Here is a 14,613-nt window from a genome sequence, read left to right as displayed (position 1 = left end):
CGCGTGGGTTATATGTTGCTACTGATTGGGCTGGCATTATTGACACACCACACCCACCAAACAAGAGAAAACGTCTCAAAATCTGATGCACACCTTTCTAGGAAACGTGCTATACGTTGCGAACCGTTTCGAGGAAACGTGCTAAACGTTGAGTGAGTACCGTTTGAGCTTTTACATGACCCAAGGTTAGTATAAAGGGGACGTGACTCTGTTGTCCAATCAGCAAGCGGAATAGGCGTGGTCAGGTGACGCCAGTCAAAACCTCTGCGACTTCAATTTTAAGTGTGCACGAATAAACGCTTTTGACGCAGTGTGCTACAGTCGTAGATACGAGCTCAACGGTTTTCTTTGAAAACAATAAATCCGTGTTTATATACGTGCTTAAAACTGACAGGACAAAGCTGCAAAGGTAGTCTGCCTTCGGAACAATTTACAGCATTTACATTCATATCAGCAAAAAACATGAAGACAAAATTTGTAAATGGCGTGTCTTCATCGCCTTCACTGTCTCTGGGTTTATTGGTAAGTGAGAATGTACTCGAAGTCCAACCAGATAGCGGAACCGACTGCAAAGACATTATCCGACCGGATGAGCCCGACCATCAGACGAAGCATAAGGCGTATGTGTGGTGCAAAGAGTTTCTTCACGGAGCCTGGAAATCCGTGGATGAAGATGATTTCCAAATCTCTATCATCAGGTATTCTTGTTTGCAGTGTGACTACCGTTAAACGGTTATGTTTAAGATTTCTTAATTTTATGATCCGCGTTGAAAAGTGTGCGACGCGTTTGCTAGACACGTGAGATGACACATTTGCTGGCCGTTTATAGTATGTTTTGTTGACTATGTTCACGAGGTAATAAAGGCTCAACATGATGGTTATCAAGGATAGCCCCTATTTTCCCCACGACCGGGGCTCTGTCTCAATTAAGTGGTCTCCCTGTTTAAACGGCATTTTTTGCGCATACAGCTGCATCTCATTTTCTTCTAGGTAGTAAGCTCACTATGTTTTGATACCCGTATTATTATTTACAGCTCCAGTTTGGCTCATTTTTGTTAGAATGTCGATTGTATGAATAGAGTGATCCGTTTTCTTTATTAATCTGTGTGTTTTGCTTTTTAGGGGAGGTCTGAGCAACAAGCTATTCCTCTGTTCCTTACCAGAGAATCAACCGAGTCTTGGAGGTGAACCAAGGAACATCCTTCTTCGCCTTTATGGACAAATTCTGCAGGTGTTTTCTTAATTATTTGCTAAATGTTAATGAATGCATTTAGAGTAATATTGTCTAGTCTAATCAGATACAATGGACATCATTAAAAATATTGAATTTTGATGGGCACTTGCTTTGTATATAATCTTTATAGTCTACTAGCACCCAAATCCTTAATCCATGGGATGTTATGATGCTTGTTAGTTCAAATACTGTGTAGTAATGTAAGTTATATATCTTTTGAAATTAGGTAAATATCTCTTGACCTCTATTTTACAAGGTGGCAAAATTGTTTAAATCCATACAATGTAAAACATGCAAAATATAAAGCTATAATGAATCCCCACACAAATCCCAACCGTCACGGATATGAAAGCAGAATGGACAAATTATAAATTTGCCACCTTCCAAAATAGTCACACACTCCCATGAGATTTTGTTGGTATTGTGTTTCTGGCTGATAGCTTGGATAACCACGGTTAAATAATAATCCACCCAAAAATACCCATATTACTTTATTTTACGCGGAACACAAAAGGTGCTGTTTTTTTATGAGTTCCCTTGCCACTCATTTACATATAATGAAAGTAAATGATGTTTGATTCTAAGCTTGCTGAATCCTTACGCACGCTCTTTGTGTAGAACAGTCCTACATTTAAGCTGCTGTTTAATAAAAAACTTGGCACTTGCTCAAGCTTTCGTTGGCAAATAAATCAACAATTAGTTTGAGTTGGGTCCAGTTCTCATTCACATTCATTATAATGGAACAGAGTGGCAATTAACAAAATCACCTTTTTTGTTCTGTGAAAAGATTCGGGTTTGCATTTTATTTTGGCATAGAAGTGTGCGTGTTCGAATGTAATTTATTCAAGAAATGTAGTGCATTTTCATAAGCTGAATTTCATTAGGCAGGTAGCATTGTCTTGTGACTTTCACCGGGCACACATCCCAGTTTTACGAATATAAAAACTGCTCCCCAGACAGAAATTGTGTATTTATGTGTAAAAAAGCAAACAAGCATTTTTACCCTCTTAGTTTAGAGAGGCAGTTTTTGTTGGGTAATGTACCTCCATGGCTGTACTTGCGTGTCTTCTTTGCCGTAGGCTTGCCAAAGGAGCACTCTTGTTTCCAGGTGATCCCAGCATGCCACTCACGGTACAGTATGTGATCCCTGAAGCCACAGCATTGTCCTCAACAAAGTTTATGCGCTTCTTTCAAGTCTTTGAGAATTACGCGCATGACGTGCGCTGCTTTGAAATGTTCTCTGCCTCTATCTGCCTTATTCTTTATGCTTATATACACCATTAATGTAACTTGCATCAGAATATTTGGATCGTTATGGACAATTAGTTTATTATCTCATCACAGTTGCATTACAACAATAGCATAAACCTACAGTATGCCTTGTGATAATGGTAAATATAAGCAAAATAAATATATTTTTTCTTTATGAAAAGTATTTCTATGTATGTACATTTAGTTTTTATTGTTAAATAACTTTAATATTAACACTCGTTTTTATATAAAATGTTCCGGATATGTTCATTGATATATGACATGTATACATTTTATGAATGGATAGAGTATAAATAAATTATGTAATGTTCCTTTAGGGGTTTGCCTTTTGTAATTCAAGTGAAGAGATTTGTGATTGATTTTGTGAATGACTTTCCTGAGTCATTTTCAAAAAACAATGACGTCATACTTGATGAGGTGTCAGCAGGTCCACAGTCCAGGCTTGCGAGTCAGGTGTATAAAAAATGGAAACCTCAGACCAAAGCATTAGTTGATGCCATATTATAAAATGACGGGGTGTGTGGACTTTGGTTCACAGTGAAACACGTATATTTCTGTCATTAAGGTTAATTAGGCAGAGTTCATTTTAAACTGGGCACTGACAGTAACCTGAGTTGACCTTTATTAAACTAGACAAGTTTTATTGCCTTCCCTAGCATTCATGTTGCTTCTGTGAGATAATGTTCATTACTATGGCCACTAAACCTCCCAGACTGAAAAATCTTTTGCTTGTCATGGAAGATAGCTTCATGAACTAAATAGTTGTGCTTGGTCTCAGTGGAACATGGTTTTCATAATTTCTATTATAAAAGAGTGTTTGCTTCTTGTGGGCATAAAAAGAACATTTTTGAATCAGAATAAAAGTAGATTTAAGCCTCTTGTGCAACCTAAATTCACAGCTATCAACCCTTCCTAATGCTTGTAAACACCTATTCATGTTTTATCTTTAAATGAGTGTTATTGTTACCATATTTATAGTTAATTTAGAAGTTTTACTGTTGGGAAATTGGAATAACAGCTATTGTTGTCAGTTTATGAAGATCAACATGTCTCCACAATACCACTTTTTTCTCATTGTTAGTCTTTGCTTTCTCTCTTATTGCTAGATGTCCTGTAATAAAGGGGATTCCAGACAGTCAGACATTGAAAATCACTTTCAAGTAAGTAACAAATAAGCACAGGTCATTTTTGAACGTATGGGTTTTATGTGTGAGCTGAATAAAGAACTATGATTCTAACTCTGACTGAAGCTTCTTGTGGTGACACATTTATTCTTTCTTTATTGCACCTCATCAGGCATGTTATTATATTATGAGGTCAAACAAGAGCCGAAACTTATAAAAGAACTTTCATCCTCAAAGGCTGAGGGACGAGCTATTTAGGTCATCAGATATGTTTTGTTTGGACCTTTACTGTTGTGATTTTAAACTTTTAGGTCAAATCTTTCCATAAGCACTTATGTTTGCTTTCTTGTTTTCAAGTGGATTGTCTATAGGAGAAACAGGGCCACTGTGGTGATTTCTGAATAATAAAAAATGCAAAAAAGAAATGGACAGTAAAAAAATCAAATGGACAAATATACTTATGTATGTCTTGTTTTCGAAAATATCTAAACAACCTTAACATAACAGCTTCATTAAGTAATCCTTTAATGGTTCTATTGGGATTTTTTTAAGCGCAAATCTTAAAGTGATAGTTCACCCAAAAATGTCAATTCTGTTATCATTTAAAGAAAATATTTTGAAGAAAGTTGGTAACCGAACAGCAGTGGACCCCATTCACTTCAGTTCTATGGACACAAAACCAATGCAAGTGAATGGGGTCTAGTTAACAACATTGTTCAAAATATCTGTATTGTCACTCCAAGTCTTTAGATCTCTACATAAATTGGCGAAAGGAAATGTTTCAAGGGATTAAAAACAAGACTAATCAAGATTTTTTTCAATGTGTCATTTGTTGACATATCAACTGCAACGTCTCAAGCGTGTGTCATTTGTCCCACAAAAATGCACACCTATGACATAGTTTAAGTTCTTATTGAGTTATATTGTGTGCCAACGTGTAAATCCTGCAAGAGGGTTATCCCAGCATTAACTTCACTGTCTGGGGCTCATCAGTCTGATCTCTGTAGTCTTAATTCTGTTTTGCACATGTAATTTCGTGTGCATCCACCAAAGGTACACAGAATACAAAGCTGCACGTAGAATGGGCTGTTAATAGTGCTAAAATGAACATTCATAACACCTGCTGGTAGATTTTGTCCTTGTGTTGCCAGCAGTGTATATGTGAACTGATCTGCTTCAGTAATCCAGTGATTATGCCGTGTGTATTCAGAGGCATGAAACACTGGAAAAACCCAGCACCTGTTACTCAACAATCACATGGTCAGTCAGAGATGATGGGTGGAGCTGGAAAACCAAAAGATGAAAACTGCAAAGTTTTATATAGACAAAGAAATAAGAGAATCACAATTTTGTATGTTGTTTTAAAACTTTCAGTGGGGTAGAAGGAATAAATTTATTTTAGAAATATTATCAAATTATTTTAACATCATTTTTAACAACATTAGATAGGGTTTTTTGCAGGTAAACTGGATAAAAGAATGAAAACGTGATTATTTTCTGTAGATTTAAAAAAAAATTGTGTTCATTGAGGTCCAAATCTTTTGACCACGTCAACAAAATTGAATGTTTTGAATAAAAAAATGTCAGAAACATTCCTTCTCCAAAGCCAGTGAAAGTGTTTTCAAATATGTGTTTAGGAAGTGTAAGTTCCTTTTAGATTTTTTCTGAGAGGGCGGATGTTTTTTACATTTTATCTACAGATGAAGTGGCTTTCCCTAAACAGGTTTGTTGCGCAATTGTGGTTCATTCTTGAGATATCACCATTAAACTTTACAGCTATAAAAAATGCGCTACTACACAGTCGATATTCTTAAATAGCCCTATTACATTATTGTTTACAGCATTATGTAATTTGTGACATCTCAATATTTCAGTATTTCTCTGTAGTATGTTCTATCAGATTAGTGTGAAGTTTTATGGTGTTTCATGTATATACGTTGTCCCTGCAAAATAATGATTATCTTAATTAATATTTGAGGAAATGTTAACTTTATTATTCACATTTAAAAAAAATGTTTTGATGATGAGTCATTAAGCAGATGTTTTTCAACCAAAGTAATTTACATTACATTAATTGCAGGAACACTGTAATCTCATTTTAAGTGACACAGGATTGCAAGGATCTTTGTAACAACTGTTTCATAAACGTTCTCTTTATTTATTGCAGCTAGAGTGATTTCTGAAAATGCAAGAATTCACATCCGTTTGAATAATTCATGTCGATTCATGTTCACCTTTAGAACTAGTGCCTAAGGATGAAATGTTGAGGCATTAGTGCAAAGTACAGCTCAAAGTGACAGGTGACTGGTAAATAAGTAATTTCCTCATTATTTTTTCAGTTTGAGCTCTTATATAATGTAAAGAATGAAAACAGAACCGTAGAAACTGTGTCAAAGGGATGCCTTGAGCAAATACCCACATGGGAAGATCGCTGTTTTGCTTCTCTGTGTTTACACTCGGCCTGGTCCAAAACCAGGCTTAATGTCATTTCTAGTTAAGCAACCACAATGAATGACTGACTTGTTTGCCAAATTCTCTCTCTCAGCACAATTGCTTCTGTTGTTGTTTTCATTTTTTTACTAATTTCGCTTGAGAGTTCTATCTGTATTATTAGAGCACAGTTGGCTTGGATTTAGAGTTCACTGTGCGTAGAGTTCAGACGTCCTTTATAGCACCACAGATTTAAATGAAGTTCTTGAACTCCTCGTTTAGGAAAAAAAGGAAAATTTTACAGTGTAAGCTATTTAAAGTCACTTTGTGTATGAGTTCGTGCAGTCTGAAGTTAAATATCGATCCTTCAGCCTCCATCTAATGTGATATCTTCTTGTCAACCTTGATGAAATTGGTTGAGTATTGAAATGTACTTAGACTAGTTGCTGTTTGTTTACAGGGTGCTGATGCTATGGTGTTGGAGAGTGTGATGTTTGCTATCCTGGCCGAGCGTGAGCTGGGTCCCAAGCTGTATGGCATCTTCCCCCAGGGGAGACTGGAACAGTTTGTCCCAGTAGGTCTTAATATTTGCTTCATCTTATGATAATTGAGCAGACAGCCTAGAGCTATTTAGACAATCTGTGTGAAGAAGAGCTCACGTCATGTTTTGACACTAATCCATATGAATGTCATGTGAAGAAAGTCACATGAAAGAGTGCAACCACTCAGGACGGACCAAAGTTGTGGGCAAATGTCTCTCTGTCCCTTTGTCCACTGTTTTTTGCCTAAATACACATCTAAGACTGTATCGTGTTATACATAAGTTATAATATGTCATAAATTAGGTTAAGTAACTGACAGCAATTTGTTTGTCTGCAGAGCCGGAAACTGTCCACGGATGAGCTAAGTGTCCCTGCCATATCTGCTGAGATTGCAGAGAAGATTGCCAAATTCCATGGGATGATAATGCCTTCCAATAAGGAGCCAAAGTGGCTGTTTGGCACCATGGAAAAGTGTGTGATCATAAAACATCAGTTCTGTCAATCTAACTAAAGCCTGTCCAGTTTGTTTAAAGGAACAGTTCACCTTCAAAAGAGAATTTCTTTCATCCATTACTCACCCTGTTGTCATTTTAAACTTGTGTGATTTTCTTTTGTCTACAAAACACAAAAGAATATATTTTGGAAAATGTTGGTAACCAAAAACCATTGACCATTGAATACTATTGTATGTCAAAATATCTTCTTCTGTTTTCTGCAGAAAAGAAAAAGTGCTTAAAAATATTCTTATGCCCAATGGGTGGGATTTGTATGATAATTTAAGCTTTAACTGAGCATTCAATTTAGTATAAATATTATATTCCACCGAGCTACTGTAAAAAATGATGAAACCGAGAAAGAGGTGAAGTTTTATACGGAAATCCCAATTACATTCAGTATCTGTGGGACTTTACTATAGATGTTGTCTATTTCATAGTACAAAATGTACCCTTAAAGGCTTTTTACAATCCTATGTAAAAACTATACTGAGGCTGCATGTGCCAGTAGTTATTGCGCAAGTTTGACATTTATCTTTAATGTCCTGTTTTATTTGTTCTCTTACTCACTCCACAGGTATATGGATCAGGTACTTTGCCTCACCTTTACTAGAGAGTCCCATCTGCTCAGTTTTTCCCACCTTTTGAGCTATAACTTGCCTAAGGAGATGGACAACCTCAAGTAAGATCTCATCTGTATTCAGTTTCAGGCTGTACAGCTGTGATTTATTTCAGAGGAATTCAGCAAGCACAATTTCTTTGACCCCGCGTTTTTTAAGAGAATCCACTGAAACTGTTTGGAGATTTGAGAATGACTCTTAGTGTATTGACAATGAGTTGTAAGGTGTTTAAAATGTTTGTCCGTTGTCTTTTCTGTGGTGACATTAATGGCTGTTTGTGTACACAGATGTCTACTTGAATCCACTTCTTCACCTGTTGTTTTCTGCCACAATGACCTGCAAGAAGGTTAGAAATCTGCAGATAAGATAAAGGTTTTTTAGCTGTATATTTTATTGTTCCTGAATAAGTTCCGGTTGTAATGTTGTGTGTTCAATGTGTTGTTTGAAACAGGAAACATCTTGCTCCTCAGTGGTCATGAAAATGAGGATCAACAGAGGCTCATGTTGATTGACTTTGAATACAGCAGCTACAACTACAGGTCTGTAACATTTATAACAAAAAGCATGCATCTATAATTTGCAGCCATATTGCGTTGAACATTTATTTGCATGGTTGCATGCAAAGCATAACATAGCATGCACGTTAAAACAACTCTTCCTTTCTATTTGTTCCTCTTTGTACTTTTTGTCGTGGTTTTCGCCAGATGTTTGATGGGATTTTTATAGTACATTCATCTTTGCTCCAAATCTTCAGAACTGAATTCGAGAGCTCCATATTTCTTTCTTATTCTACAACACTGAGGTTTTTTTCCATATGGTTTGGAATGCTTAGGGGAGCACCAATTCTCAGAAAAGAACCTCCAGACTTTGAACGCTTTGGCAACCAGCCCACGCTGGGCCTTCAAAACACTGTTGCTAGGGTACTCACATTCTTGCACGTGCTCAAACACGGGCCTCACTGAGGATCCATAGACACACAGGCTCCAAACTTTAATACAGTCCTGTGTGTGAGGACCATAGAGAAATAGTTTTGATTGAAGGGGGTCCAGCCAAAGAGGACTCCTGAATGATTGACATTAGTTAGGCATGTCTTGTTTATTTACCCATGTAATGCCCTGGATGAGTATGTGACTCGTCCTTTGACATTGTTTGTCAGTACACCAGGAAAGCCAAGAGTGAGCAGTAAGAAATGAAGCATGGCCTTCTCTAACACAAAGATGTGTGCTTTGGTCTCCATTGCAGCTGTGTGCCTGTTTACAAAGAACTACACATCTCTGCCTTTTTGGCTCATAAGGAATGAATCTCCTTCAATTTGCATATTTTTTTCTTCTAAAGTAGAAGTCATGAGCTGTGTCTGAAACTGCTCTATCTCCTATATGAATTGCACCATAACCCCTAACCCACATTTCTAGATTTTTGTGGTATTTGGGATATTTGAACTCATTCCAGTAGCTTAGTCTTGGAAAACAAATCATCGTGTTTTGCCTGCAAACTAGTCGCTTTTAGGCGAAATCCGCCATTTTGAATCAAAATAATAATTAAGTGAATTGTGTAAACCCGAAGAGTTTGGGGGCGGGGTCTTAGGTGTCTACCCTCGAGTGTCAAGTGGTCCAGCACCTGGATTCGTTTGGCCAACCAGAATAGAACAGCTAGTGGAAAAAGTGAATGAAAATGAGTAAACAATTTCAACGTTCATCATACCGCTTGTATTACATCTATGTTGCTTTATGTATTGTTTTGAAAATAACTTTAAATAAACACGATATCTATGGCATTAACTGTCACTCTCCACCAGTTGATTCTAATCAGTCGGTTGATTCGCGCTGTATCATGGGAAATAATAAGTGAACATTGGATGTACACTCAAAATCAAAATGCATTCTGGGTAAAAATAATGAACGAATGTAGGGAATGAGTTCGGACAACACTACAAAATGGTGGACACCTGATATAGTGAACTATATAGGAGATTCAGACACAGCTTGTAGAATAAACAGATTAAATGAATGTATAGACAGTGGTGCTTTATTTGAAATATATTAAATAATTTACGTAATCACATAATAAAACTAGCGTGGCAAACTGTTTTTTTTTTAAACTCATACAAAAACGTGACAAATACAGTAAAAATTTACGTTTTATTAAACAATCCTTAAAGCCGCACAGGTTCATTAACCGTTATGACGAATGTCCGCGACTGTCAGACGCAGCTTACGTCAGTATCCGAAATCGTTCACTTATTTAAATTCACTTCCCCATAGTGGACTATTAAGCATTCGCTATATAGGGAATAGTGAATGAGTGGACAACTGAGCGAATTCACACGCAGCTTCACGTGCACAGCGGATGTACAAAATCAGAATGCATTATGGGTAAAAAGTAGTGAACAAATGTAGGGTTTACTCCGAATTCGGACAACACTACAAAATGGCGGACACCCGATATAGTGCACTATATAGGATATAGGGGGCGAATGAGACAGCTTTTGTCGGTCAAAGAGAAAATGGTCCGAGATGATTCGTCCGAAGCTTCAGTCGCAGAAGCTGTAGTTTACAGATGATATCATTATTTTAGAGACCGATCAATGCGCTTTATAATACACGAATATGTCGTTAGGAGCTGCGCGGATTACTTTTGTATTGCTTGTATCTTCTTTTTGACCTTTTTTAATTCTCTCTTAATAACTATTTTTGAGCTCTGATAACGCTCATCAATCAGGTCCTGCACTTCATCTCTCACAATAACTCTTGAGATCGATCAGTGCCGCACTTTATTTTCTCGATCGTGTGTGTTTTAAAACCGAAACCAAACCCTCAGACGCGCATGCGCTTTGCTTCCGATGGAGTCTGTATTAGGAAAGACTTAGGAAGGTGCCTCTCTTAGAAAACGTAGACAAATGTAGATTATTTTAGATGTTTAATTACGACTTGGAGCATTGGGATCGCGAGACATGAAAATCTCAAATTCGACCCATATCCATATTGCTCATCTTTTCCTGTAGCTCAAAATTATTGTCATGTGATTAGCCGCTGCTCATAGGTGTCACGTGGTGCACTTAAAAAAGCCAAAAGCATGAAGAAAATGACAATACAACCCTCTCCCCTCATGTCTTATGACTGTCACCTTTTTCATCTCTTTTGTGTTGCAGGTCATTTGATCAATTTTCAAATGACAGGTAGCTCAGCCCTTCATTTGATATTCAAATGACAAATACATGTTGATGGACAAATGATCTCTTCTTGCCTACAGAGGATTTGATATTGGAAATTTTTTCTGTGAATGGACTTACGACTACACGTGGGACAAGTTTCCATTTTTCAAGGCCAACACCAAAAATTACCCCACCAAAGAGCAGCAGGTTTGTAGAACTGAAATTTTTAACAGCTTGCTGCTTCTCTCAAATCAGCTGCTATGACAAATTTCTTTCCTTTCGGTTTCTTCAGACGCAGTTCTTTCAGAGTTATCTGTTAGAATTTGACTCTGGCTTTGCTAGCCTGAGCGAGAAGGACCAGCAGAAGCTTAAAGAGAAGATGCTAGTTGAAGTTAACAGGTAACAATATTTAAGTCATTTAATAATTATTCATTTTATATTATGTTTTTTATTTTCAATTTACCTTCAATAGGTTGCCAACATTTGAAATGTTTTCTTAATAAAAGATTTTGGGTGGACTATCGTTTTATGTCATGAATTACTCATTACGCGGTTTAAATGTCTTTGTTCTGTTGAACACAAAGAAAGATATTTGGAAGAGTGCTAGCAATTTTCAGTTCACTACCATAGTACCATACCAAATGATTGTATATATTTCTTTTAGATTTGCACTGGCCTCTCACTTCTTCTGGGGATTGTGGTCCATAATCCAAGCCAAAATATCAACTATTGAGTTTGGGTACATGGTGAGTAATTGTCTTTTAGTCCGTAAATGTGCATTTATATTGAACAGATTTCAAGCCAGGATATTTAGTAAGAGAGTTCTTCTACAAAGATATGGTCATTGCAATATTTGCACCGCCAGACAACCCTTTGAATTGTACACAAATAGTTGTAAAGTCAGGGCAACACGACTTAACAAATGTTATACTTGCTAGTCCCTGCTAAACAGCATTTTAGACTAGACTAAGTTGGTTTAGAAGGTTTTCCTGTAACTCAGTTAGAGCTGGTAGAGCATTGCTCTAGCAACACAAAAGTCATGGGGTTCATCATAAATTATCTATTAGCCTTACCCCCTGAAAAACATCTGAAATATCTCTGGGTACATGGTTAGGCTGTTTTGTTGGTTAGGCGGTTTTGTTGCTAAAAACTCAATCTAATATCTAGATTTATACATCCACACAGGAGTATGCCATGGCCAGGTTTGATGCATACTTCGAGTTGAAGAGGAAACTGAGACTTTAAAGGAAAAGTGCATAAATATCCGAATGAACATGGGGGGGGGGGGTGGTTGGTGCCCCCCCGTGTGTTGACAGAAATAGAGCAAAGAACTGTCCAAAAGAGGATGTTCTGCATCTTATAATTATACCATGCTGCATGGACCAAACTAAATGCAACATAGCTGTTTTCAAAGGTTCTGTGCATTGAGTCTCCCAAATGCAGCTTTCCAGTGTTTACAAGTTAGAGCTTCTTGCTTTCAACACATTTGCCTGAACCACCTGAGATAATTGGAGAAAACCTACAATACAGAAAAAAGGGTGTAGGTTCATGTAGAATGGTTGGAAAATCTCTTTATGCAAGGTTCATAACCTACCAGAAAATGGTACAACAGACCAAACTTTGTTGACACTTGCTTCTTAAGATTTCCACTTTTGCATAGGTTTTCTGTTTCCATTTTGATGTGTAGTAGATCTAGTTTGAAATTTTTCTCTGGTTTAGTAAATCCATGTAATGTGAACTGACATAACTATTGGACCATACCATATGTAAACCATTTAGGAGAGAGAGAGTATGAAATATTCCATCTCAAACTGTGGAAAACATTATGGTTTATACCATAGTGCTCTTATTTACCTTCTGGAGGTGCTTGTATCTTTTTTCTAAGAAATTGACAAATTTGACACAAATTTGGTTGTTCAGAGATTTTCACCATTGGATCTGATTTGATACAGTGGTCCCCTTTAAATATAAAATGTATGTAAATAGTAAAAGGTTATATTCTAGTTTATGTGATATATAATTATTTTACAACTAAACAATATTTACTAAATTTTGTTTAAAGTCGTATTTTAGTTCATTAATGTGGTGAAGATGTTTTTACATTTGTTTATTTGTTCTTTACGTTTTTGTCATGTATTGGAGTTCTGTGTATTGTATTACAATATTATTGTAGCAGGATGGACTGTTTTTTTAACAGTAATGTTAAAAGCACTTTCTGAAGCAGTTCTGCAAATAAGTTTGGTATTTGCAAATGCAACTTTTCTATTACTTTTCTGCAATGGAAGATGTATTTTTCTTAATAAGAAAGTGAAAAGTATTGTGTCTTTACTGTAAGGTTTCATTGATCTCTTTCTCATTCTTACTGTAAGAAACCAGCGATGGGATTGTATTCACACATCTAATACACCACAGGTCTGAACGTTTAATATTTATTTACCTGTTACTTGTAGACTGAAAGATAACGGTGGAAGGTTAAATGTAAAAAATTATCTGTGCCTTTTGCATTTAAAAAATCAGGTCTGGACCAGATCTCAAGCAGCCTTTCGTGCTTACAGTCATCCGTTAACATTAAAAGCAAGAGTTACTTATTCTCTGAACATTAAAATAACAACTTATTAGATAAAATACTCACATTCTGCAAACAAAAAAATGTGAAAAGGGAGATCACTTTACAGCATGGAGAATCAATTTAATGTACTAATGCTGTCTAATTATACTATGAATAAACATCTGCACAATAATTGCCTGACTGTGCGATCTCATTTTTTTCTCAAAAGCGTCAGGCTCATTCCATAACCCTTTCGGTCCTAACTGGCACGCTACAAGGTTATTTGTAATAACATAAATGTTTTGTTTTACTCCAGGTGAATTCTAATGTGATTTGCTGACTTATCTCTTCACTCCTTATCATGAGTCACATATAGAGGCAAAGATTTTTTGTCCGGTCCCATCAAATCGAGGCTCCAGTGCATGAACCAGTTCAGCTATTCAACTAGTGTCTAGACCCAAAGGCAATACAACCAGTAAGGGATAACGTACAGCAGCCTGTTATCGCAGAAATAAGCCCCGGGAGTGTGATCAGGACCCGACACGAATCCACATAAGAAAAAATCTTTTATTAGCTCAGGAAAAGCGGTTTCTTTCGGTTTTACGGTAAGAAACTACGTTGTCACCAATAGGCAATTTGGTTGAATTATTTGTAAATATATTGTCATATAAGTTATTAAAAGACATAATTATATTTCATTTGTCAAAAGAACTTGTCAAAATGATTTGCTGCAACGGTGTTACCGTGTGTTATTAGTTTTGAGAGGTTGTTACCTGGGAATAACAAACCTGCAAATGTCATGACTCAGAATGGAGCATTCCAATGAGCTGCGTAATATGTTGTAACAACCCTGTTCTAGGCGTTGTCTTTTCTATGAACCTGATACATACCCAACTAAACCATCAAAATTACAGATAAAGCAACTCTGAGCATAAATTCTTTCGTTAACAACAGGTTGTATTTGTCAACATTAGTAAATGCATTTATTAACATAAACTAACAGTGAGTAATGTCGTTTTTCTGAATGTATTAATCCTTGTTAATGTTAATCTCAATAGGGTGAATTCAACATTGTATTAACAATAAACAAATCACCCAAAATTTAAGCAACAATAAGCAACAATTTGATTAACAGATTATTCATTCGGTTATTCAAGTTCAAATTGGGGCTACTCGGGGAACAAACACTCATTGCAGG

At 36.5% G+C, this 14,613-nt stretch overlaps 1 protein-coding gene across 1 annotated transcript; it reads left to right on the top strand.

Moving 5' to 3' along the window:
* Window positions 1-280: 280 nt before the first annotated feature.
* Window positions 281-13,608, top strand: chka (choline kinase alpha). The gene is made up of 12 exons (XM_079466530.1): window positions 281-698; window positions 1,123-1,231; window positions 3,613-3,666; window positions 6,521-6,634; window positions 6,940-7,073; window positions 7,674-7,778; window positions 8,004-8,062; window positions 8,168-8,255; window positions 10,966-11,074; window positions 11,160-11,266; window positions 11,532-11,613; window positions 12,053-13,608. The coding sequence occupies exons 1-12, from the start codon at window positions 463-465 to the stop codon at window positions 12,110-12,112; spliced, it is 1,257 nt and encodes a 418-aa protein (XP_079322656.1). The 5' UTR covers window positions 281-462; the 3' UTR covers window positions 12,113-13,608.
* Window positions 13,609-14,613: the final 1,005 nt, after the last annotated feature.

This window comes from Barbatula barbatula (assembly GCF_947034865.1).
Source record: "Barbatula barbatula genome assembly, chromosome: 10".
Classification (NCBI taxonomy): Eukaryota; Metazoa; Chordata; class Actinopteri; order Cypriniformes; family Nemacheilidae; genus Barbatula; species Barbatula barbatula.
The sequence above is the reverse complement of the archived record's forward strand: the minus strand, read 5'-3'. Positions and strand labels throughout refer to the sequence as shown.